This window comes from Pogonomyrmex barbatus, unplaced genomic scaffold (genome assembly GCF_055798465.1).
Source record: "Pogonomyrmex barbatus isolate J1 unplaced genomic scaffold, ASM5579846v1 scaffold19, whole genome shotgun sequence".
Classification (NCBI taxonomy): domain Eukaryota; kingdom Metazoa; phylum Arthropoda; class Insecta; order Hymenoptera; family Formicidae; genus Pogonomyrmex; species Pogonomyrmex barbatus.
The window spans coordinates 1,783,825-1,811,739 of NW_028297115.1; the positions used below are offsets into that span (position 1 = coordinate 1,783,825).

Sequence of the window (27,915 nt, forward strand, 5' to 3'; positions counted from 1 at the left end):
TTATTTCCCACATTTTTATTGCACTTTCCCAAAAAGAGTACACTTTCTTAACGTACTAATTTTAATCGCGATTTCATAACTTCGCATTAATCACAAATATTTGGGGATTAACATTGAGTCGAATGAGAATGACGTACGATTTGATAAATGTCACGGTGGAAGACCGAACCTTAATTGCTAATATGGGGAAAGAAAAAAAAAAAAAAGAATGTATACTATGCTAAATGACGAACGTATTGTCTAGCCTCTAAAGACCAAAACCCTCAAATGAAAGTAGCATTTTCGATTTGCGAAAATGTCGAAATTCAATTCTTTTACTAATTAACTGTATTTCGGATTTAACTAGGCTGTACTTTTTCGCGTTCTATAAGACATCTATAAGCAGGAACGTTTCATCTTTCTTTTTTTTTTTTTGTTAGACTCCAAGTTTATAATAATATGCGAGAAACAGCGTGCTATATTGAGCATTTACTTAATTATAATAGTACACTACTAGTATGGGATAGTTCATTTGATGAATTTACATGTGATACTTTAGTATTACGTATGTGACATTGGAAATCCATTTAACGTAAAACGTAAAAAACTATTCCTTCGGATGCATTCGGCTATCAAGTAAAACTAATACATGCACACGCGCTGCTATAGATTATATATTTATATAAAATAGAGACATGTATGATCTTTTTGCCAATTTCTCTTCACCCATACAAATAACTTTACAATGTAGTCAATTTATTTCGCATATTTTTATTAATGACTTAATTTAAGATAATCATAATCAGCTATTCTTTTGTAAGTAAAAAAATTTCTATTAAAATATCTGATCCTGTGTATTAATTTATCTGTGTAAAATTCACAATTGAATTAAAAGAAAAAGTGGTTGGTCTTTATTAAAAATTTAATTACTTTCGGTATAAAATTTAATTAACTTATTAAACTCATTATCATTTAAATTGAATTTCGACTGAATGTCAGAATAATGTCTCAAGTTTTTTATGTGATATTTTAACAATAATACAATTGTCTAAGAATGGGCGGTAAAATGTTGTTTCTATTTCCTTTGTCTTCTTGTTAAATAGTCAATGTTTTTACAAAGTTCTCCGTATACACATGTAATTTTTATGATAATATTATAATCAATATGTTATGGTAAATATTTACTTATATGTCTATTTCGATGATGCAACGTTTCTTCTTGCACATAAACAAATGCGATATTTTCAGGACAGTAATTTCAAAAATTCTGAAGAGCGATTACGTTTAAAATTGCAGCATTACGGAAAAATGCCGACTGAGCTTCTATCTAGTTTGTGTGTGTGTGTGTGTGTGTGTGTGTGTGTGTGTGTTTGCGATTTATCATTACAACACTATATTTGTAACAATAGCACCATATTTGTATTGTTCATAGGTAAATTATATATTGCAAGTTGAACAAATTCACGCACACTGCAGTATAATGCTGTAAAGCTTATCCGTAATGTTTTGGAAAATTATATAAAAATTGCTTCTCTCTTATGCTAACAAATTATAAAATTACAAGAGAAAAATCTTTTCCTCTTTAAATAAATTTGACAAATCTAATCCAATTATTTTTCGCAACATCCCTTTATCGCTTTATAACTAATTTTCTAATTAAAATATAGCAAATGCTTTGTACTTCAGAATTATTTTCCGTTTAATATGCAATAGGAAAGATGTTCAAATCTCACGAACTTCTTAATTATATATATGGAGATATTGAATATTTAAATTTATATAAGCTATACAATATAGCACAGGAATTAAAAAATTGAGTTAAAAATTAATTGAATTAAAATGTTGTTAAAAATCCTCTCTAGCAATTTGTACATGTAATGAATTTAAGCAAGTAAAAAAATGTACTTAAAAAGCCAGACCTTTTGCCTTTGAAAAAAATAATTAAGTATAGTGCCTTGAAACATTTTTAAAAAGTGAATGTATATGTATATGTATATACATAAAATGTTTCGAGAACGTTTTTATTATAGCTCATATAACGCAAAGTATGTTTTACCAAGTGCATTTCCGGCTATTTGCTAATTTCAAATATACATCTTGTATATCGAGTAAACTAGATCGAATTGTCGTTTATCGGAACGAACGAGTAACTACGTCATAATACTTGAAAATCCTATAGGGAAAGTTTTATCGCGCGTAAATTTAACAAAATCGCTTACATACCTAATGCCAATCTACATCTATAAACAATACATCGCGTGGTAATATCTAAAACGTGATGAGTTAAAAGTACGGGACGTAGATTTCTTTTGCCATTTATGTATGGAATGTATGAAAATGTTTGTGACGGACCGAGTGAATTTCAGAGAACATTGGCGGATCTAAGATATGCTAAAACATCTTGAAGACATCTTTGAGATATCTTTTGGACACGCATGTTACTTGAGAATTGTATTTTCACTCGTTTTTCCAGGATGATATTCTTTAAAAATCTAAGAAAAGACAAAAATCCTCTTTCGCGTAATATCTATGCAAGTATGTCTTTACAATTTTTCAATGTTTTTAATAAACAAAAGATAAAGGTTGCAAATAAAATAATGTCAATTTCGTTTTTTATCGAAACGAACGAGGGCAGCGATGATTGATTATTAATTTATAAATTTTATAATTTATCCGATTGTTACTTGGACAGTGTGAAAAACAAAAAGAGATCAATTAATTTCTTACTTATTCGCGTATTTAATTGATCGTTTTGAATTTTTTTTATCGTAATTCTTATCGTAAAGCACGAACGAAGCGTAAAGAAAGTAGTCAAAAGATAAAGAAAGATAGATTCTTTAATAAAATTAACTATGTTGCATGTCTTTGCTGCACGAATCACCGTTTCTTCGACGGAAGAAAAAAAAAATGATACATTCTCCATCGTACGATGCCTCAGATTTCGAAATTTCGAGAAACTGACTTGTCGAGGGAGAAGCGAAAAATATTCTGAGGGCTCACACAACTTGCAGACTTCATCTTGGGTTTAAAGATCCCTAAAGATTCAGAGAGCATATCGTGCAGGTCTGGGCAACGCAATGCGAGTGTAGATGCGACGGATGCGACGGATGCGACGGCGGGGGTGGCGGAGGTGGCGGCGGTGGCGGTGGCGGTGGCGGCGGGGGTGGCATGTAAAGCCACCCCGTGCCGGCTGGCCAGACCGCGGACGATGCCGAGGACGTCGGAAGCAGCGCGTTGGTACCGCCTCCGGCATTGACGTGCGACGTCGGTCCACTCTCTACTCACATCACCTAAACAAATTGATAGAAAATATGATTCACGGACACGCATCCTCGATTCCGCTGCCTCGAACATAACTGCACGTACGCAGGCATGAGGCAAGTTATAATTTTTTATCGCAGTTATGAATAAATATAGCGTGACGCTCGCAACCGCATTTTGCTGTATATATTTATGCAAAATTGCTACAACGTGATGTCATCGGGTCATATTCCATAAGAGATTTGTAGTTTTGTAGCCTTCTAAATTACGTGAAAAGGTCGGTTTTAATAATAATAATAATAATAATAATAATAATAATAATAATAATAATAATAATAATAATAATAATAATAATTGCTTATCTTTATTGCCAACTGTACAAAATTTTGAAGAGTGAAACTAGAAAGAGATAAACAAAAGAAAAAAGTATATGCAAAGGATAGAGTAAGATAGCAGCAAGATCGCTGCTATAACGCCTACCATTAACGAGAGTACCATAGAAGTACATAAAGCAGGCTCACAACGTTAGCATCACACGTGTTCACGTATTATACGATCGTACAACTCACACATGCATACACAGCAATCTTACAATTTTACGCATGCAATCATTTTGCGATTATTAAAGCATGTAAAAATTTGGCTGGATATAGATTTGAAAATAATTTTGTTAATCGAAAATAATTATGTAGAATGCACAAGTTGGTTGCGAAAATATAAAATATAAAAAATATAAAAAATTTTTGCGGTATTGTCATGCTTGAGCGCTTTACATAATTAATTTGATAATCCAATAAAATTATTTACAGATCAAATCTTTAGATACTTCGACTGTTTTTTTTTTTTTTTTTTTTTCCCCCGAATAGATTCTAGTTTTAAAATATGCGCAATATTAGATGTTTACTAATATTTAATTGATAAAATTGATAATAATAATGTAATAATAACGAATATTAACAATAGGTATGCAGCCGTTGTAAAAATTATTACAAATTACTTTGTGAAAGAATATTTGCGAAAGGATTCCGCGCATTTTGATATTAGTCTCAATTAAAATCATAACTATAAAACGTGAGAAGCCCTTAGTTTGCGAATGAACTCCGGGATCCATAGGAATGAATGGCAAAAAGAAGTCTTAATCCAATTATTCGAGCATCCTCTATTCGTATAGCTCTATTCCGTATGGTATCGGCGTAACGAGTGGTTTCGCGAACGATCGTAATTACGGGTAATAGCGTAAGATTTCAGGCAAGAGTTCGACGACTCGAATTACGTTGAGAGTCTGGTTTCGTCACGTAATTAATTGCGAGCGCGCCTGAGAGTAGCGAGGCGCGTCGTACGTTCGGACAATCGATAGAGTATCCCGTAATTTAAATATATATATATCGGGAAACGTTCGAAATGTATCGATGTAAAAATGTTATAGAATGTCAAGGAATGTCAGGGCGCGTAAGATCGATGGATACGTCCCCTCGCGTAACGTTTGGCTTGTCACGAGACAATCAAAATTCGACCGTACCGCGCGGTACGAATATCGAATAGTGCATTGCATTTCTGTTCTACGCACGCGAATAAATTACGGACTTTCGGTTCGTATTACACTGATATTACGTATAATAATATGTCTACGGTTACCGGTTAATTAAGCCGGCGCGAGCGTGATTTCGCGTTACGAATTGGGGCAGGGACGAGTACCTGTAATATCTGGCTCGCCTCAAAGGCCGTTCCTGGCAACAGTATAACCGGACTACTGACGTGTCCGCTCTCCACGCAAATCATGTTCGGGAACTCGTCGTCGCCAAAGTCCGGGATGTCGCGTGCCTTCTCCTGCCATGGATTCCAGACGACCGTGTCGGGAAAGTTGTACTTTTGCACGCGCATCTTCCTACCGGAAACGACATTCGTGATGATATGCTCCGGCTGCGTGTTCTGGTAGATCCGGTCGGTCCATTCGCACACCGTGACGACATCCCGGCCTTCTTGGAAGATTTGGTTGTCCCTGGTCTGTGCGCGTGAATAAAATACATGCTTGTATCAGGCACACAGGATTGCGTGCGATTGCGATAATCGCCTCGACAGTATAGTGTGTATCATCGTATCACTATCTTTCCAGTCTGATTCATTTCGCTTTTAAATGTAAAGCAATAGATTTTTTTTCAAGCTAATTTTTCATCGAGACATTAATAACTAGTTAGTTATGATTAATTGAAAATAAACGATCCCCCCCTCCCCTCCCCCCCCCTCTCTCTCTCTCTCTCTCTTTCCCGTGCGTCTCGCGGCGCGGAAATTCCAGCGAAATCTTTCTATCGATTTGCATTTGTAAGCTTGTCAGCTTATGTAATCTAGCAGAATACTCTTGTACGTTTTTTTACCTTGTCGACGAACGTGCAGCCGTGCAACCCCGTGATTTGGCATCTCCTAACATCGGGCACCTTGAAATAAGTGTGTAAGAGCAGATTAAAGCTGAAGGTGTCTTCTCTGCTGGGGTTGTACACGCCGATATTGAAGTGCAGCTCCTTCTCACGCAGTATTAGCCTGTACGTTAGCCTGAACTGCGAGTTCCACAGTGATCGCGTGAATTCGCTATCCATTATCGAGAATATCGCCTCGATGTCCCCGCTGGGCAATCGCTCCGGTGACTTCTCCACGTTCCAACGAATGATCCTGGCGAAGCCGTGGGGTGGTCCGAACGTCCATGCTCCGAATTGTGCTGCCGAATTGAGTGAGATAATGCGTATCGGATCATCCGTATAAATATCGCTGACGCTTTCAGATACTTTTCAATTATGGAATTTCATAGCGAAATTCATTTTCAGCGAGATATTCACGTTTTTTTTTTTTTTTTTTTTTCCTATCAGCATTTTAGATTTGAAGTTTATTTATTCGAAATTATTTTTTTTTTTTTCTTTGGTTTTTTTCTTTTCTTCTAATCGCTTCGTTTTGCTATACTTACGAAAGACGAATGGTATGCCGCCCCTAATCGCCTTCTTCCCGTCGAACACAGCTTGCTTACTGAAACAAAAGTCCGGTTGTTGGAGAAAGAGAGAAAAATCGACGATACTTGCGCATTAATAAAAAATATTTGATCACAAACTGCATTATCAGATAATCATATTTTTTTATCATAATTAATTTATATCGCATTTCACTTTTCAGAATTTTTCATTATTTAATAAGACAAAGTTTATAAAAAATCGAAGAAATATATTATTTTAAAAACGGCGCGAGAACTTATTTTATTTGTTCACATGTTGGTTTTACGTTGAACAGCGCAGGTATTATTATTATTATTCCCTTCCCGTAACGAAAAAAAAAAAAAAAAAAAAGAGAATCAACGATATTGTCGATAACATCGAAAAATATGCGGACGAATATCTCTTCCTTCTGTTGTCCGTTGTCTGTTACGTTGTTATTGTAAATTGCGTACGTATCACATGTCAGATTAATGAAATCGTCCGTAGGCGATACGAAGGTGTAAATATTTGTTGAAATTAACGATTTGTACTAAAACATAGCGAATATCTTACGACAAAGCGTCTAATAAAACGTCTGCTTAACGCAACCTTGTTTAAAATTTTAATTTATTGAAATTTCGATATCTCAACATACTGGAAATAAAGCGACAATCTAAAGACACTTCGAAGAAATAATTTGCATTCGTTCTTCTTTTTACGCCCTTTATATTCTTCCCGGTTTAGACTTTCATACCAGGAGCTTCATCGGAGCTCCTCGTTTAACTAATTTACGAGGATCGTGCAGAATTTTACGACCGCGTATTCTGCTCGAGATAGAGACAGGGTTGCGTCGATGTATAAATAATCATACGGCATACTACCGTTTCATAAAACTTGACGACAAACGGCGGCCAATATCCATTTTGCGATTAATCTTGCAGCGCGATTGCAATATTCCGCCTCGCAAATCGACAAAATGGCGTTATTAGTAATCGCGCCTCGTCGACTCAAAGATATATCGATGCTAATATCGTCATATTTGTTTCGCGCTTTCATCACTTATTTTAGCCCAAAGTTCTCGGAAAGGGAGAAGACACAGTCTAGTCAGATCGATAAACAATATTTGGCTCGCAAGTTGAATTTTTCTAAAGAGGAAAGCATTTTACAGCCAGCTACATCGTTTAAATTGAAGACGAAAGAGAAATCTCCGAAGATCGGCCGAATCAAGTTGCAAGTTCTCGTGAAAGGAGAAGGAAAAAAATGGAAAAATCAACCTTTCATTCTGTGACGTTTTCTCACGGCTCGTTTTATTTTGCAGCAATCATTCTTCGCGGATGAACAAGTAATTATGGTATTCCATTGTGTAATATAATTTTTAGAGACGTGGAAGAGTCCCTGAGAATCCACTTTACCGTACGGGGGTTGGTTGAAACGGCTACACAGCGGGCAGGGGGAAAAAATCCTCTTACTTAGTAACAGGCAATTAGGTTTTTTGCACTGGTTTCTAATTATCCTAATAGCCAACCTTCGTAATAATACCCAAGTATTCCTCCTCGGGATTCTGACAACTCAAAAATATCCGGACGTAGGATGCATGAGAGATTCTATTCTAATCATTGATGTTTTTTTCAAAGCGCATTATTTAAAACTGTACAAGATATTTTGAAATTTCCGTTAACCGAAATGTTGGAGTTTCCGTTAAAAAATCGCGTAAATTTGTAAGAAATTTCTTCAGAAAGTGCGACCGAAGCATTTGTACGATTCGCCGATTCCGGGATCATCTTGGCCAAGTTAGAAAACTCGTTGATCCCTTTCGTTAGCGAACTAGAATGCTCTCGGGTGATATGAGAGAGAGAGAGAGAGAGAGAGAGAGAGAGAGGGGGGAAGGAGAGGAAGAGAGGGAGAGAGACAGAGATGTCGCGTTGCGTGAGCATGGAAAGAGAAAAGGAGAACGAGACGGAGAACCATAAAGCCGGAGGGCGGATGCAGGATGACCATTAGTCAAGCCTGTCAGGGGCCACGGAGATGTTCTTAAGAAGAAGAAGAAGAAGCTTGAAGATACACTCGGGGCAATCCAAGGCTGCGAGGAGAATGCGCGAAATCGAAACGTATCGATAGTCACGCCAAGCTATCGAGTATGCGATAGGCTGCGTAATCTTCGATTCGAGCAATTAAAGCACTCGCGCAAAATTGCGCACGAAGAACAAAGACAGATATAAAAATATCCCGGATTTAAGCCTTATCTCGGATCAAGAGGTTTGCGAGTAAACCGTTCGGCAGGGCCCGCCGGGCAGGACAATTGGAGCGATCGAGTGAAGATAAACCCCTCGCTCGGGATTGAAAACGGTGCCCGATCGTCCCGATATCGCCCTTCGCGCAATCCCGAGTCAATCCCGACAGCCGATGATGAAGTCAATGACGAAATCTCGATTCCGGAACCGCGCGCCTCCGTCACCGCGTGGATGCCGCTATTCGTATTCTCTCCCGGCGATACGAACGTAATCCATTTTCCTGGATGCGTAAACCGCGCGGAAGGAGGAGAAGGTAATCCCATCCGTTTGCACGATCCCGAGGCGAACGGAACACGGGAACAGAGACGGAGAGATGGACAGATAGATAGATCGCGACAACCCGAATGTCACAGCGAAAGGAGAAAGACACAGAGGAGGCGAGAGAGGCGAAAAAGCAAAAGAGAAAGAAAGAGAGAGAGAGAGAGAGAGAGAGAGAGAGAGAGAGAGAGAGAGAGAGAGAGAGAGAGAGAGAGAGGGAGAGGGAGGGAGGGAAGGAGGGAAGCGAGAGGGAGAAGAAGCGAGAGAGAAAGGGAGACAGAGGGAACTTATGCCCGAGAGAGGACGAAGAGGACGAAGAGGACGGCAGAGGGGCAAGAAGGGAGGATGAATGCGAGAGTGGGAGGAGCAGGGGAGAGTGAGAGGGAGCGAGAGGGTAGAACGATGTACCACCACGAAGTACGACGACGCGGCGGTAGGAACGCGGCTGACGCCGAGCAAAAACGATCGGCGCTGTCTGCCATGCTTTTTGCGGGCATCACAGTTTCCAACCTCTCTTTCTCTCTCTCTCTCTCTCTCTCTCTCTCTCTCCTCCTGGTCGTTTCTAGCTGCTGGTATCTCTCGTTGCCGCCGCTCGCTACGCCCGGCACCCAATTCTCGACGCGGTTACGCCCGGCACATCCGCGGGATATCGTCGCGCCGCGAGAGTATACAGGGTGCCCGGTAATTGGGGGTGCGCGATCGGCGTGTGGTAAGTCGTTTGTAGAAATAACTTTTTCTCCAATCATATATATATATATATATGTGTGTGTGTGTGTGTGTGTGTGTGTGTGTGTGTGTGTGTGTGTGTGTGTGTGTGTGTGTGTGTGCGTGTGTGTGCGCGTGCGTGCGTGCGTACGCGCGCGCGCGTGCATGTGTGTACACTTGGAGAGAAAAAGGAAGAAAAATAGAGAGAGAGAGAGAGAGAGAGAGAGAGAGAGAGAGAGAGAGAGAGAGAGAGAGAGAGAGAGAGGAGGGGGAGAAGGAGAGAATATATCTCCTATGCCTCGTAATCAGGGATTGGAAGACGGCAGCTGGATGTAATTTCGACGACTCCGGTTCGGAGCCGGCGATGCTGATGGCATCGGCAGAATGATATCCTTTGTAGCGCATCTCCAGGGCGATCATCAGGGCAATAATCGAATGAACGCGGGCAATCATTCTTGCAATAGCGCGGCGACGCGCACGCGGTTTCACACCTAGATTTGCATACCGCAGGAATACTCTCGCGGATAGACACTATATATCCGATAACGCGTGATAAATTACAGCGAATTAACTCTCGCGGCACGTACGTTACGTGCGCTCTTTTTACGAGCGCAACAATTTTCAATCGACTTCTTTCTCCTCGTTGCAGCCTCGGTTGCAGCCACGCGAAATTACATTCGCCTCCCGATGTCGTCGAATGTCCCGGAAACGCTCTCGAGTCTCCCGAAGGATCATTCCGCGATCATTATCTGCGAGGGCGAAAGGGGAGGGCGACGAAGGATTCGATGACGATTCAGACGTTTCTCGCGCCGCACACGGTGAACGGCCCGAGAGTTCGCGGCACAGGAGGAATATTAATGAGCGGGCAAGTGAAAAATTACCCTTCGGCTTTAATGAGTCGTTAGCAAGTCAGAGATGCTAAACAGCCGGCGTATCATCGATACGCGTTGGAACGGGAAGGAAAAAAAAGGAGGGGGGGAGGGGAGAGGAGAGAAACGGATATGGAAGATAGACCCGTGAAAAATTTCCTTTTGATGAATGTCCCGCGGTGGGGCCCTCAAGGAACCAGAAATATTACGTATGTATGCAGAATATGAGCGCAATCTAGTCTCCGTCGGATTTGGTTGCAGCGAGTGGCTCTCGACTTACATCGAGCTGTCGTCGATCCTCGCTCGAGTTCGCTTACGAGGATTACACTTCGGTGTTCAATTCTCGCGCTGCAAATAACGCAAAATCCCTCCGATGCCTGTCTCTAATAATATATATATATATATATAAAACGTCATAATAAAAATGGAATATTTCAATACCGGTTGTTCGACTACCCTCGGGAAAGAAGCGGCGTACGTTCGCGAATATCAGCGAGGTCTTAATTATCTTCTTGCGTTCCGATTATACATACCACTATTCCCGATGAAAGATAAAGTTCGTTCGTCGACCGTGGTATCGACCGCGCGTTTCATAAAAAAGGTTATTCGCATTTTATTCGCTCGCAGCTAAAATCAACCGTGGAACGCACGACATTTCGCGCGGTTTCTTCTCCGCGCGCGAAACGGGCGGCGGATACGCCTGCGTTCGCGCACGCGAAAACTAATTACCCGCACGACAGAGCGATATATAGAGCGTCATGAATCGACAGGATTATAAATAAGGTGTGACTGCGCGCTTTTGCGGCCGAAGACAATTACATGGCGACGCGGCGCGGCGCGGCGCGCCGCTTCTTGCGGTGGGGCTGCTATCTGGGCTATATCTGGAAGTTGCTGCTGCAGCATCTCTCTTTCTCTCCAGAACTGGAACGAATTCGCCGGAATTATTGTGGACTCGCATTGTCTTCACGTATTCGCGTATTCGCGTATTATAATATTGTACAACAGCGAAGTCCGCGCTCAGAATGTGTCTCAATAAAATTTGTACAATCAGAATTATATTTAATTAGTAATAGAATTATATTTGTATAAATGGAATATATCTGGAAGTTGCTGCTGCAGCATCTCTCTCTCTCCAGAATGAATTCACCGGAATTATGTGGACTCGCACATAAAATTGTCTTCACGCAATATTGTATAACGGCGAGGTCGCTCAAAATTTGTTTCGATAAAATTATTTGTACAATCAGAATTATATTTGTATAGATAAGATGGAAGATGGGTACTTTTTAAGGCTTCCATGGTTATCATCTTGAAAAAGGTGAATACATTTATAGGTATGTCATGATATATTGTTAAATGTTATGTCGTAAATATTGCTTGTGAACATTTATTTCAGAGCAAGCCTGGTAATGCGGGGTCTCCTAGATTGATAAGATGATAGACCTTTATCGAAAGTGCTTATTGTCTCTCGCGTAATGATCTTACAATTTTATTTTATCTATACACCAAAAGAGCAGTCTTTCTGAAGAATCTAAAAATTTGGCCAGATACAAATCTGAAAATAATATTGTTGGACCATCAAAATAATTAAAAGTTCGAATTGTTTGCTAGAAGATAAAATAATTTTGTATTACCATTTCACTTAAATATTCTACATAATAATTTGGATGACCCAACAAAATTATTTTCAAATCTCTATCTAAATTTATAGATATTCAACAAAACCATTCTTTTATGCGTGAAAATTTACTGATCCAAAATATCACACTTATATTCACGTTATTAGCATAAAAATGTGATGATTGACAATCGCAAAAATAGAGACAGATTTCCTTGAATTATCAAGTGCCAATTAACCAGACATCCGGTTTCTTCCAAGTACCGGTGTCTTCATGAAACTTTAGAATCGGCTCGAACTAATTCCAAACTAGTAAGTACGCTATCGTTAACAGTCGAAAGGCGAGTTCTTTGGCGAGTTTTGCGGGTGGTTTATGGCTACTTCACCTCGCGAGTAACTCGACGTCCCTCGGGAAGGGACAACCTCCTCCCTCCAGCCCCGCAGTCGCAAAGATGTGGGCAAAATGCGAGAAGCGGATGCCACGCATTATAAGTGCATTAACGTGCTGGAGAAGCAGCGGCTCGGCCATCTGTTACGGTCGCGATTTACGATCGGTCAGTGAAATTCTGACGAGAATTCGTCTCAGGGCTGCGGCCGGGAATTATCGCGAAAAACTGGGCTCCTTTCGGTTGGGGCCCCTACCGGGATAATTCCGATCGTGCCACTGTGTTCGCGCGGTGCACGAAAAACAGGCCCCCCCCCCTCCCTCTCCCCCGTAAATTGCGCATTATTTCGAGTCGTTTCGCTCACTACAAAATCGGTACGAATATTCGACTAGACACATAATGTTTCGATCGATCAGTTTCGATTAAACGGTTACGAAAAAAAAAAAAAAAAAAAAAAAAAAAGGATAGACTATACGAAAAGATTGCTTTTTGTTGGCAAATCTAAAAATTTGGTCAGGTACGGATCTGAAAATAATTTTGTTGGGCCTTTAAAATTATTGTTATGTACGATATTCTAATTGGCCGCTAGAAGATCAAACATTTTTATTATTATTTATTTATATTCATTTATACACGGAAAGAACACACTTTTGCTGGCGAATTTAAAAATTTGGCTAGATACAGATCTGAAAATGATTTTGTTGAGCCTTCAAAATTATTATATAGAATGTTCAAATTGACTGTTAGAAGATCAAACATTTTTGCAATATTATCATCATATTTAAGCGTTCTACAAAATAATTTTGACGGGCCAACAAAATTATTTTCACATCTGTATCTGTTCAAATTTATAGATTTGCCAGCAAAAGTGAATCCAAAATTATTTTCAGATTTATGTAGCCAAATTTTTAGATTTGCCAGCAAAATTCTTTCCAGCAATTCTCTCTGTGCAGAAATCTGGAAACGAAAATCGATGTTCGAAATGACGCTTTTTTTTATAAGTGCTGTTGTCTGGAATTTTTAACGAATCACGAGGTTGACTGACGACAGACTGGTCTACATTTAATCGAAAAATTTCGTCCATACATGATTCAAGAGTCAATCGTGCAAACAACGTCCCGGACGACGAGAACGTTCGCAGACTGCGCATCGAGTGCAAGCGCAAATAAAATCACGTAAGTGCAAGGCCGAAACGCTAAAACGCTGATGGAAGTGAAAGTACGTCGCCGACTCCGAGTCCAAGTCCGAGTCTGAGTCCGAGTCCAGATCCGAGTCCGAACGCGAGAGTGCCCCCCCCTGCCGTTTCTATGAATGTAATAACGAACGTATTCTTGGTACAACCTGGCCTGTGGGTTTGAACGACGAGGAAGGAAAAAAAGAAGCCGCGCGGAGAGCGTATAATCTCGGTACACTCGGTATCCTCTCGTTATCTGGAGCAACAAGCGTCCGCGGCGATTTCCCGACACTCCCAACATTCCCGTGGTCTCAACAACGATGATTATCGATGATGCCCAGGACTTCGGAAATGCGTTCCTGCATCTCTTCGTAGCGCGAGGGAGAGGACGGAGGGAGGAAACTTCCTCCCTCGTCGAAGCAAGCAAAATGAAGACGAAGCCGTCGTATAAAATAAAATAAAATTCAAGTTCGTCGCGTTCGTTTTTTTTTTTTCCCCCGTCGGACGATATATTACGTCTTCCCGCTCGTTCGTAATATCGGGGCCGTCTCGATTGCTCGAGACTTTTCTTTATCTTCCGAATTACGCCGCTTCCCTGCAGAAGCGGCGTAATCCGGAAATTAATCTCGTACGTTTTCACGGGGGGGGGGGGGGATTGTAAGTACCCGTGCGGGTATTTAGTCATGCACCGAGCTCGAGTGAGGACACCCGGTACGTGTCGAAGTTATCCGCTTCGAGCTCCGCCGAAGCCAGCGGTTTTTGCGTTTTCCCCGGATCCCGGCTGCAGGAGGAGCAGCAGCAGCAGCAGCAGCACCACTGACAACAGCAGCAGCAGCAGCAGCAGCAGCAGCAGGGCGAGGCTCCGCAGGGTTCACGGGCTCCTCTTTACCCACAAGCAACCCCCTCGTCGCCTCGCACCCTCGCCTGCCCATCGCCGCCACCATCGTGAAACTTTGTTTAACTAAGGCCGGCAAGAAGCAAACCTATTTATACTAGGTCGGACGCGTTCGCGGTGCACGGCCACGGGCGTTGCTGCTCTTGTGTTGCTGGGGGGGGGGGAGGGGAGGGGGGGAGGGGACGAAGTTGCTTCTAGCCGGAACGGTCACGGGAAACCTAACGGACGCTGATAAACGAGGAAATATGCCCGGCAAAAAGGCCCGTCGCGTAATTTTCCGTCGCGCCATGCGCACGTAAGCCGAATCGCTCGCCGATCGGCTCGCCGCGAGTCCGAAAGCCTAAAAACGATTAGGAAGCTTCAAATTTCAGAGACGAAACAAATTCTACCTACTTCCTTAACTGCCTTAACTAACTTCCCCGGTAGTTTCGTTACTTGACACGAGCTTTTTAACCCTTTAAACGTACTACCCTTTATCGTGCAATCTTACCGATTCGTATCGGTTAAACACACTCCTATCGCTCGTTGCCAACGAAATACCTATTTTTTTTGAATATCATTTTTCATTTTTTTGAATCAAGGAATATTAAGAGCTTAAGAGCTAAAAAATGAAAATGAGATCAACGAGAAATGACCGATTTGACCGAATTGTCATCACAAACGTCATCCCTTGACGTCACGCTTATAAATTCGTGACGTGCTACGAATGGATATATTCGGTTGTTGATGTAGCAAATTGGAGAAAATCGTAATGGAATGTAAAGCAAGGTCATAAATATGTACATAAATATCCGACGAAGATATTTCATTTCCCATCGCAATATAAAAATATTTAATTTACTCAAGTTTTATTCAACAAGACGTAGAATAAAGACATCGGGACTGAGAGAGATAATTGTCCAAGTCATTTGATACAAAATGTAACGTTTCCACGGCAGTAGCGGCCGAATTGAAGCACGGCAATCGAGGATTATCGTCGCGTTTATTGCCGAGCCGCGATAACCGAGCTGATTTGGCGGTTCCTCGTGAGCGGTGCATAAGTCGGCATGAAAGAACGAGTGGGCCGTGATTGAGCGAATTCTTCGGTGGTGATGCCGTCACCACTGCCGCTGCAGACGGGATTTTAAATCTCATCGCACGACAGCCGACCGGACATCTGAATTTCGCTCAATGACTATTAATTCGCGGGCGGTCTCTGGCGGTGAAAGAAAATGGAACGACAATCCTTCCAATCCTTCAAAAAACTGCTCTCGACGATAGATAAGCAGCGAAACCGCGAGCCGATTTTTGCCAATTCCAATTCGTATTACGGATACGGCCAAGGATAATGCCCAGGAAAATAACGCGTATCTCGCGATCTTCGAGAGTTGATGAAAAGAGATAAAGAATCAAAAATTTTGTTGTACCGTGGAGCCGGTCGCGGCGAATTTTACAGTTTTGCGAACTTTAGACCGTAAAAGCGGATATAAAAGCGGCGATAAACGCAGGCCGCGCGAATACGAGGCTCGCGCGAGTCCCCCTCGCGAGCGCAACGTCGCGGATGAATCCCACGTCCGCGAGGAAGATTTGAGTGTACTATTTCACTTGCCTTGTCCTTGCGCAAAACACGCAATTATTTTACGGCTTAAGCCGCGCGTTCCGCCTTGAGCGGGTTTCTTGCCCGCGTTTGCTCGCGCGGGAGCTTTTTCGTCGTCGAGTACGCTGGCGTTTGCGCGCCGGCTCCGGTTCCGTTCGCATTCGCTCGGGACAACTTGCAATTAGCATAAAAAGCCTCCTCGCTCTCCTCCCGCATTAGGCGAGGCAACTGTGTCATTCGCGGACGCGGACGCGGCCCGTTAAAAAGATCGACGCGCGCCCCGCGTCCGCTCGCTTTGCGAAAAAGGAAAGGATTTTCCCGCGCGAGATCGCGCAGCACGCGTAGCGACGAGGAACCTTGAATCGCTGTTCCCTATTCATTAGACTCGTGCAGAAGTTTCAGTTTTGTAACGCAATTTCCTGCGCTATCACTACTGCCCGTGCCTATGATTAGATCGCGCGATTACGGTGCGGCAAATCCGATCCAGATCCATAATTTATGATGACTGATTAACTAAATATAACAACAACGATATGATTAATGCAGCAGAAATAGGTTTGCTTTTTGCACAAACTACGGAGTTGTGAGCAAAAAGAAAAAAAATATATTCCATAAATATATATGGTATTAAAATAACTTGATTTACCTGCTCGCGTGATAACGCAACAAATGAAAGATTAATGGAGGGATTTATAAAGATCTTTGCGATGCAAAATCTTGGGGAAAAAAAAATTTGCGATAATTAAGAATCATATGTAACGTGTAAAGTTTATGAAAATCAGAAATGAAGAATAAATATAAAAAAATAAAAAATGTAAAAAAATAAAAATAAAATAGATGTCCATTAAAAACAAAATAGAATGAATTTAGTGGATATCTCACATTGTTTGTGCATTTATCGGGTTAAAGAATCGAAAACGAATAATTCACAAAGTTGAATCTACGAACTTGAGATTAATCATAGAAAAAAAAAATTTCATTTTTTACGAAATCGCCTATTGAAAAAAAAAAAAAATTCAGGTAGATTTCTCACTCGTTTTTCGCACATTTGTCGAGGAGATAAAGTCAATCAGAGCGGATCGATTTGTATTTGAATCACTTTTAGAGGGAATTCCCTTCTGTCCCCCTTGTGAGATTAAAATCCCTCAAGATGTATTTTACGATTGAGCCGATGTATCATTATGCGGTTTGTAACGTGGGGATTAAGCGGTCGATTAAAAAGATCAGAGATATTCGCCGGACGGCAGAGTTTCAACCCTCAAAACCCTCCGCCTCCGTCTTTCGTGAAACGCGAAAACTCGAAATCGTTTGCGCCGGAGGCGCAACTCGCGCTTTTTTCCCCCCCGCACATTTTCGACGTCTCTCGTCGCATTTTCGAGGGCGAAATTTCAACCGAGTCTCCGCGGCGCGCGGAGCGAAAAACAGCGGGAGCGTTTGCTCGCTCGGACTTCTTTCCACCCGGTATAAAGGCAGCGATGGGTTATAGGCTGGGGCATAGACTAATGATCCCGCTGGCTGCGGTTTTTGCCGGCATTCTACAGCATTCCCATTCAACTGGATTCCGCTCCGGAGCCACCGCGCGCATTATTTCCCGTCCGCCGCGAAGTTCGCGAGTTCAAGATCGGCCGCAGCGTTGCACGATGCATCCATCCCGGGCTGCATCGGCCGCATCGTGACTTTAGGGATGGATGGACGTATGTGGACAAAGATACCAATTCATGATTGACACTCGACGCTCATTTTGAGCATCAAAATAGATCACGTGATTAAAGTTGACGTAGAATAATGAAATTTGAACGGTCACTTTTCTCATCACATGATTTATCGCGAATAACGCTGAAAATAAGTCAAGTGTCGGTATATAATTAAGTAAGCCAAGTTCCCCTTTTGGCTTTTTCGTAATGCCGAAGTGTAAGGCTCTGTACACAATGGAGAAAATATTAGGAATGGAAATAAATATTAAATTTTTACATAGCCATATTTTACCCATACTTACTTGTGTCCTTTAATCCTTAATCTTTTCATTTCTAAAATTTAATATTTATTTTTTACTGTTCCTAATATTTCCTCCATTGTGTATAGAGCCTTAGACTTCAGCATTACAAAAGAACCAAGAAGGAAACTTGGTTTACAATCATAGATTTAAGGTGTCTTTTTATACTGACATTTGATTCATTTTCAGCATCAAAATAGATCATCATGTGCGCAGAGCCTACACTGAGAAAAAATGTTTGGTTGGATTAATTGGAATTCTGGTAGAAAGTGGACAAAACAAAATTTTCTGCTTAAATCTATCAAAATTTTAGTTGAGATAATCAGAATTCTGATTGATCTAATCAGAATCTTCTGATTTGTCCATTTTCAACCAGACGTTTTTTTCTCGTATTCTATTTTTACTTCGCGGTCTTCGCGTTAATATGACGAATCCAATTTGCAAATTTTCAATTTTTTATGTAAATTGCGCGTACCCTATCGCACCCCTCTACATCGCGGAAAGTTGATGTAATCTTCCCCAGGTGATGAAAGATTCCCTTTCACGCCTCATCAAAAGTTCAGCTTGAAACTTTATCGTGAATAATACGTGACGCATCTGACACGAGCGACGATCAGGCGACGAGAATTTTCTAATTATCTGTCATCGCAAAAATTATTTGCTGGTTATCAACCGCCGTTTACGTAACGAATCATAAATCTCTCTACGTCAAAGTTCTCTGAAGATAAGTAACTATCAGCGCCCAGTCAATTGCGCTTTTATCCGGCAAGCAACGTTCGCTTCCGCAAGGCTGTTTTTGTCGACCAGAAATGCATTCTCTCGTCATATACAATCATAAATAATGGCGTCGATGGCAGTCGTGCGAGGTTCGTCTCGCGGGTTTGTCACCCCTCCGAGTTGTCGCCCCTCCGAAGAGCTCCATCGGAAGCGCGTCCCCGTATCGGCCTATGTTTTACGTCAAAACGACGGCTTTTTTATACGTCAGATAAGCGCACGCGGCCACGTTATCTCCCTCGTAAATGTGCTGGATACTGGATGGCCAAAGTTTCGATTATACTTGACGACAATAGCGCTTACGCGGATGCTGCGAATGAGCCACGTGGACGATATTATCGCCGAGCATTTATAGCGTTATTTTCAAGACGATATAAAAAGGCAAATTGAATATTAATGAGAACACTTCGAAAAAAGGATTACTCATCGTATCTCTCGTATCTATTTTCTTTCGTAGCGTCGAAAATAGCGGCGTTGCACCCAAAAAAGCCGGCGATTTGAATAAAGTTCGCAATTCGGATTTCTACAAAGAGCTCCGAAGAGAGAGAGAGAGAGAGAGAGAGAGAGAGAGAGAGAGAGAGAGAGAGAGAGAAAGAGAGAGAGAGAGAGAGAGAGAGACGAAAATAATAACGATGTGAGTATCGATTGTCTCGACTCAACTGTGGCCAATGGTCAAGCTCGTAAAGCTCAACGTGCTTTTACCAAAGCGTGTTTTTACGATTTGGCTTTGCCACCATCGGCGAACGTAACGCGCGGCACGGCGATCCCCCCCCTCCCCCCCCCCCCCGAATGATGATTATCGTCCCGAATTAAGTGCGCAAACACGACTCGCGTTATTGCCGAGGCACTCGCACAAGAGTGTTCGTCGTCGGTTATCGTCGTGGTCGCTTCGCTTCTTCGGCGGCCTTTTCGTCTCGTATTTCCTCCTACAAATCTACGTTCCGAATACCGGCAAAAAGCCGAAACGACGGCTGGCGCGGTGTCATTAGCGTTCTCTTTCTATCGAATATCTCTCCTTCCCTTATCCCGCATCACTCCTTCCACGGGAGTGCCATCGTTTATTGTGCTTTTTCCGTATCTCTCTTCATCGCGGCTTCGTTTCCGCGAGACCTTTGCGTAAACCAGCACGCGAAATATATATAGTTTGCCCGTCATCTCCGTCGACGTTAAGTAGCGCGGTAGAATTTTATTCTTTAGATTCAAAAGGATGAAAAATATTAGGCGTCGACCTTCTATTCAGAAAATAAGATTTACAATCTCGGGCATATCCCGGAGTTTAGACTTTTTGACCAAAATGAATCAATGGACGATTTCAGCTTCCGTTATCTGGATTTTTATTTTTATTTTTTTTCTTTTTTTTTTTTATACGTGTCATTTCAATGTATAAAAACTGTTGATTTTCAGCGTTATTTTTCTGTGTTCGAACTGGCAAATAACTACGATGAAAAAAGAATTGGTTATCGATGTATAAATATTAACAAATTATTCGTTAGAATAACGATATTTAAATCTTCCATTAGTTCAGATATCAGTTACACTTGAAATTGCATATTGTCCGCAACGCAACAAGAGATTTTCAACAGTGAACAATAGTAAAGCTAACTAGAAGAGAATCGGCGCTATGAACGGCGCGCAATCGTATGTTTAACTTGGGTTTATTGGATAAAAAGAGAGAGCTTTTAGCTTTAGCTGAGCTAGGATATGCAAAGCAGCGCGAGGAATCGTAATGTTTCCACGGGTTGAAGAAAGAATCCCCTAAGTGCCTTTGCATTACCGCTGGAAACAGACGTTCTCGCCATATGCCCAGCACGAACCAATCCCCGACGACAAAGACGTATGTGGTGTCAAATGCACGAGAGTGCGGAACATTTCTAACATGCCACTGCACCGTTTGACATTCTTCTTGTCCTTCGTAGGAAGTCTGGCCCGATCGCTTTTGACGAAGGAGTGTAATGACTCGAAAACTTTTGAGAGCAGTCGTAATTAGAGATACTGTTCGATTCAGAATCTTGAAATCTCGATAAAGAAGAAATTTGCGAAATTGAAATTTAAAGCGATGTGTGTGACGGACGGCATCGCTCATCGGCAGACAGGATCTCCAATGTCTTATAATTTTTTATTCTTCTTTGATTGAAAATTATATCTGTAAATTCAGAACAATTGCTCGATATCGCAAACTATATGCCGTTCTGAATTTATAAATATAATTGTTCTAAATTTATGCATATAAATTCAATTGAGAAAAATGAAAAATTATAAGACACCTAGGACATCCTGTCTACGGAGCGATGCCATTTGTTTACCACATTGTTTTAAACTTATTTCGGCTTATTACATTGATTATTTGAAATTTAAAGTCTACCACTGGCCGCCATAATATTAATCGCCGGTATATAATTTGTAATAGCTCGAAACTTTTATGTATGATTTTTCGCTGAGGATTTTTCGCTCAATATAAAACCGAAACGTTCAAACCAAATTTATATTTACGTTTATATTAAACATTTTTCATTTCGGGATTAAATATATAAAATATTTTTTAATAAGTTAACACGCACCAATAACAGCGTTTTACGACTCTTACTTGCTATCTAATTTATATTTTCATTGAAATTTAAAGTTTATCGAGATTTGGATTCGATTTAGTAAATTCGAATAACTCATTAGAACCCTTACGTCTGAAAGTCGTAAGGGTTAACGTAGGGGGTAAGTTGTCCGCTCGTCGTGCAGATTATCGTTCATCGCGCGAGAATGCGCGCATGAATTTCTCTTTTGGAGAACACGTGATTCTCGGCTCCGGCCGAGAATCATCCTCTAACACGGTGCATAGAGAACATCAACGCGACCGACGAGACAAGCCTCACCGATTCCACCGGTTCGAACGAAACCTCTAATCCAAAAGTCGAGCTGAAATTTCATGGTCGGGACTTGCCAGCAGCCATTAATGACGCTTTCCTTTACTACTGTTCTCCTTTCTCTCTCTCTCTCTCTTCTCTCTCTCTCTCTCTCTCTCTCTCTCTCTCTCTCTCTTTCTCTCGCGAGAGAAGCAGTGCTCAAAGCGTGTGTATACGTGACCGTGGTGCGTCTTTAGGTGTGGTGAGGATAGACGAGGGACCCTTAATCATCATCCCATCCCTCGGCCAAGATGAATCGTGCATTTATATACGCGCACCCCTTTCGCTCACCCGTAGCCTGTCTCTGTCGCGTTTCTTGACTCGCTAGCTATTTGTCTCCGTCCCGTCTTCCTTTCTCTCTCTCTCTCTCTCTCTCTCTCTCTCTCTCTCTCTCTCTCTCTCTCTTTCACTCACTCACTATTCCTTTCTCTCCCTCTTTCACTCTCTTCCTCCTCTCGGGGGTCATTCCCGACCGTGACGGGTCTTTGTCTGTTCCCAAACGAATTGAAGAACAGTTAGGTCGCCTTGCTTGTCTTGGAGTTGAAAGGGGTTGCGTGGCTCATAATGTGCCTACGATTCTCGGTACAATCACGCCGGACGAACCCTTCCGTGTTTAACCCGTTGCAACAATCCGCCCGAATCTTTTATAACTTTCACAAGATTTACAATCTCTCTATATTCCAGCCTTTTTCCAGACTTTTGACCAAAATGAAACCGATTTCGGATACCTAAATTTGTATTTTTTTTTTTCTTTTTTCTTTTTCTTTCACCATTATACGAGTCTCATCTCTCGATGCACCCATAAAAATGGCCCATTTCTATTCGGAGTTGCTTCTCCGTATCCGGTATTGGCAAACCACAATTCGTCCGATTATTTTATCGCGCTAACGGAATTCCAGCTGTAGTTCGTCATCGTTCACGCGCCGTCGCTTCGCCCCCGATTCTTCATTTCCGTTTTTGGGCCCCGCCGTGGACGCGCAGATGTTCGATGAAGGCACGTCCACATCCGCGGTCGGGATCGTAAGAACAGAGAGATCGACATGCTGCACGTGGTCCTCTCGTGTTACGCCGGTATAACCGGTCAGCTTAAGAGAAACGGCTGATTCAATTTCGTTTTACGATTTGGTGATCAATGCGCTCACATGCTATTTACAAAATCCTCACGTTTATTCGTTTTACGCATACCCGAGGCATATTCCGAACGACGGTTTCTTTTAATCATTTCGAAGGCCGCCTTTCCTTCTCTTCATAAAATTTTGAAATGCTAATAAATAATCGAAGGCTTTAAAATCTCGTTAAAATGTGAATATGAAGATGAAATTCATCGAAGATCTTGTTACTTATTATTAATTCCGTTAAGCGAACGCTGCAAATGATAAATGATCAAGTTGTTCAATATTAATCATCCAAATTAAAGTTGCTTGTTTCTCGTGTACTAATATCTAATTGTATCTCTCATTAAAACATGTGCCTCGTATATCGCACGTACCGCATCGTGATCAGTATCGCGGATACCACCACCGGACATACCGACGTAACTTTTATAGCCGTTTCGAGGGAAATTGGAGTAAATTACGAGCGTGTTTGCCGAGCATCTTGTGCCACGTACACGTATGACATTGTGCGTATGTGTGCGCTACTTGCAATCGTTAAAATTCCTTGACGGTGTTCTCGTGACGACCACGTACCGGCAGGAATCGAACAATGACTCGTGTGATTGTATTCACAAAGCGAATTATATATCGACAAGTATCATGTACAAAGAGAAATAATTACGATTTCGCTACATTTTACAAAAATATGAAATTTTTTTCATATTTCCGTTGTGTCGAAATCGCGTACAGAGAGAACACTTTTGCTGGCAAACATTTGACTAAATATATATATATCTGAAAATAATTTTGTTGCATCAAAATTATTATATACATAGAAAAAATTAATTTTAAATTAAGACTATGTATTCTCATATGTAGATATGAATATTGGAATCTTTTTAAAAAAATTTTGGTTCCATTTGATTGAACTGATTTGTATTGATGCAAATATAGTTTATATAAATAAGGATATTATAACCTTCATATAGAAATTTTTGATTTTGCGTTGAGCAAAAGTAATACTTGCATACAAATACAAATTCAATCAAATCAGAATTAAAATTTTTAAGATTTTAATATTCTTGCTTATCTATGAAAATATTTTTCTCGATTTAAGATTAATTTTTAATGATACTTTTGAGGCTTTTGAGATTTTCTTTAAAAAGATTAATATATTTACGAGTATTACACGTATCATAATAAGACTAATTTTTTTCTATGTATATAAACAAAAATATTAGGATCTTTTTAGAAAAATTTTAATCTTGATTTAATTGAATTTATATTGATATAAATATTACTTTTGCTCAACTCACAAAATTAGAAATCTTTTATATAAAAATTATAACATTCTAGCTTGTATATGAGAATATCTATACTTGCATCAATACAAATTCGATCGAATCAAGATTAAAATTTTTAAAAAGATTATAATATTCTTGCTTATACGAAAATATTTATTTTGATTTAAGACTAATTTTTTTCCGTGTAGGACGCTTAAACATGAAAATATTGCAAAAATTTTTTATCTTCTAGCAACCAATTTGAACGTCGTACATAATAAATTTTGAACACCCAGCAAAATTATTTTCAGAATCCGTGCCTGGTGAAATTTTTAGATTCGCAAAAGTGTTCCTTCCGTGCGAGGTTTCGTGATGAGAGCACGACCGCCATGCCGATTGATAGACCGCGTGTTAGACGTTGATTTTTCATCGGTTTCACGCTGTCATCGTTCCGACAGCCACGGGTCTATTGCAAAACCCAGTCTCGACAGCGGCTTTACAGTCGGAAGGACCGATGACTGGCAAGCGACGAGGGGCCCTGAACCCCGTGTATAAGGTATGTACTGGTCCAGAGAGCGCCCTTGCCTTCGCTCTCCGTCAGTTTTTTCATCGTCTGCTCTCGGGCTGCCGCTTTTAAAGCGATCGTCACGGGCACCGCGCTTTTACGCGGTTCTTTCTCGGCAGGTGTGCGCGCGCGCGCGCGCGCGCGCGCGCCTCCTCTCGTTGTCTCTTCCTTCTCTCCGTGTGCTACGCGCTGCATTGTCGCGAAGAACGATAGCACTCGAGAGAGAGAGAGAGAGAGAGAGAGAGAGAGAGAGATCCTCTTCGAGTAGATTATAAAAATATTACACAAGAATTGCGAAAACAGAAGCTTATACGGATTCGCGCGACGTTTTTCCCTCGGTATAAAGGCTAAGTGGATTTTCAGAAATTAGATGCGCGCAAAATGGACAATGTAATCCCGAAAGGGAGATTACTACCTATCAAAGGGAGATTACGTTCGTACTAAAACACCGAGAGGAAAAACATGTCGTTTGTACCTTGCGGAGGCATTCACAACGCCACTGCGTTTGTAACGGAGATACGCGCGGTCTGATGTACATCTGTGTGATGAAATACGACCATTATTCCCAATGACAAATCGTAAAACGGCATCCAAGAAGAAATTAATAAGCCGAGATTGATATTTCAATGCAAACAAATGCATGTATTTATAAATACCTGCATTCTTAACGAAGCTGTGAAAAAAAAAAATATATATATATATATATACATACATATATATATATATATATATATATATATATATATATATATATATATATATGTTTAATACATATATACACTCACAATGCGAGTTAAAAAATGAAAAGAAAACTCGTAAAAAATGTAACTGAGCAGATCTGGTTTGCTCTCAGTCCGATTTCAGTTCGGAATTGCGTATCGTTTCGGTACATTTCGCGGCGAGAACCTTGAATCGGTCACGTACGGCGGTGAAGACTTTTTTGCGAGTCATCGCGCGAGCGAAACAGATTTTGACATTGATCTGCATCCGTAAGAATTATAATTCGTTACTTGCCCGCTTGTTACAAATCGCAGCGACGGTTAACTATTGCGAGAGAGAGAGAGAGAGAGAGAGAGAGAGAGAGAGAGAGAAAGAGAGAGTTTCGAAACGAAATATTCGAAGGCGCGTGAACGTTGTGTGCTCGCTTATGGACGATACTTCAATACGTTTTATTCCTGTGAATCTCTCTTTGATAGCGATCTTTTTTTCTATCCGACTGAAAGCAATTTGTTGGGCAACCTGTGCGCACGTGAAACGCGCGAGTAGACTTTGTTCTCATCTAGGAGGTGTCAATCTCGAAGAGTAATCTGTGGCTGACGTAGTAGGTCTTGCAGTCTCGAACAATAGATCGCGACGGTATCGACGACGGAATCGCGCACGTTGGATTTTTACCTATATTTTTCTACGTAATTTGACGGAACTCGGATAAATTTCTGTCTATCAGAGATTTCACGGAGGCTGTTAAATCTTCCAATCGATCTTGCTCTTCGAATTCAATTTTTTTCACTGAGATTTACATGGAAATTTACATCGAATATTCTCGATCATTCAATATTAAACGTGTAACATTAAGGCTTCACTCTTGCGTTGATAAAATCTTTGAGGTAATTTGCGAAAATTCATTAAATTTTTAACATTTCACGTCGTTATATAAATCTGCGATCTTGTTATTCTTATTTTACTATTCTTATCTTAGCTGATTTTTTTCGCGATGAATAACCGCTCACATAAATGTTCCTTCGATGTTATAAATTTGCATCGTAATTTGCGCGATCAAACTAAACGCATTCTATCTCATCTAAGATGCGTAACCTCGTGCGCAACCTTACAACTTGCGTCAACGTTTACTTCAATGACTCTACATCACATACTTACAATTTATACAGGACGACTCACGAAAGATCTGCATCATTCGGAATTTATTTCCTCATTTATAAATTTTAGTAATCAATAATGTTCACGTGAATATCTTAGGTTTTAAGATCCTAGACTTTGAATACTTTAAAATGAATATATCAAAGTCAAATCCGTGTTCATATTTATGTAAACAAGTTTGTAAATAAGTCCTGTTATTATTTATTTTTCTTTTCACATCTTTTCAAGGCAGTTCTGGCCGATGTACAGCAAATACGTACTCGGCCAGAATATTAAATATTAAATGCGTGCTAATCGAAATAAAATTAATTTCCAAGCAGAGATTTCTCTTTCGAGAACAATTCGCGGCGGGCACGAGTAGAGCCTGTCAAAAGATCTGTCACGCGGTTACGGAATCTCATGCATGTACTTACCTGACGAACAGCTGTTCTTGGTTATTCACCCGCCAGGACACCACGGTGGCTCCTGCAAAATGGAAAATTATGATCAGAATATCGATCGGAGCGATCGCACGGTGGGCACGCGATGGACGCGCGTTGCGACGATGACACGTGAGGAAGCACTCGGGCGACGTCGCCGTCAGAAAACAGTCCGCGAGACTCCCGGGGAGCGAGGACGCGCACTCACACATTATACGACACGACATGACACGACACGCACGTACACGAGCGTGAACAGGTTCGCCGAACGCGCGTCAGGATCAGCGGCATCAGCGGGACGCACGAAGTCGCGACGCGCGAAAGGCTCGCGGAGACGCTCCGGAAGTTTCAGTCATCTCGTCGCGGTTCCCTCGATCGCGTTTCCCCGACAGATTCGCGCGCGGAACACGCGCACACACATTCACACACACATACACACACGACAGCTCACTCATATACATACAAACACGCACGCATGCACACACTCACACTCACACGCACACGCACACACCGTGTAAATTGATGGTGCAGGTGGTGTTGTTGCCCCTGTCGAGCACGACAACGCTGGTAGCCGCTGCCATGTTTGAATCGTGAATGCGCCGCCGGCCGGCCGCTCGACGCGGCCAACCTTTGTCCGACGCCCTCGGGCTTGCCCCCCACCCGCGCGCGCGCGTCCGACTCCGACAGCGCCGCTCCGCGGCGACCGACTCAATCGAGTCGAATCGCGAAGCGATGAGCGGTAATCACGATTTGTTGATAAACATGCATGGTGTAACGACAGTCTTTCCTCCGATTTTCCTGTTACTTAAATACAAAATTTGTACTTTGTATTTTTACGCGTAGAATATATTCTGAGAAAATCGTCACTCAAGCCTCCAAAAAATATTAGATTTGAACTTTAATTTACACATAAAAAGAATAAAAAGAAAGATATAAATTTTGAATCGCAAACTATTCTCTGTTACAATTGAATTATTTAAGAAATTTATTTGTGTTTCTAACTAATTAAAGCAAATAATAAAAGTGTGCAATTATAGATTATCATTAAATTA

The 27,915-nt window shown here is 41.2% G+C and overlaps 1 protein-coding gene across 1 annotated transcript; it reads right to left on the reverse strand.

Moving 5' to 3' along the window:
• On the reverse strand, positions 1 to 27,520 carry LOC105422121 (uncharacterized). The gene is made up of 6 exons (XM_011631372.2): positions 27,375 to 27,520; positions 26,858 to 26,909; positions 6,194 to 6,252; positions 5,613 to 5,950; positions 4,936 to 5,244; positions 1 to 3,269 (listed from the first exon to the last, which is right to left on the reverse strand). The coding sequence occupies exons 1-6, from the start codon at positions 27,442 to 27,444 to the stop codon at positions 3,261 to 3,263; spliced, it is 837 nt and encodes a 278-aa protein (XP_011629674.1). The 5' UTR covers positions 27,445 to 27,520; the 3' UTR covers positions 1 to 3,260.
• Positions 27,521 to 27,915: the final 395 nt, after the last annotated feature.

Coding starts and splice junctions, on each gene's coding strand:
- LOC105422121 (XM_011631372.2), bottom strand. CDS start 27,444: ATGGCAGCGGCTACCAGCGTTGTCGTGCTCGACAGGGGCAACAACACC. Junction 6,253..26,857: donor CAAGAACAGCTGTTCGTCAG/GTAAGTACATGC, acceptor CTTTTGTTTCAG/TAAGCAAGCTGTGTTCGACG. Junction 5,245..5,612: donor GCTGCACGTTCGTCGACAAG/GTAAAAAAACGT, acceptor TCACGCGCACAG/ACCAGGGACAACCAAATCTT.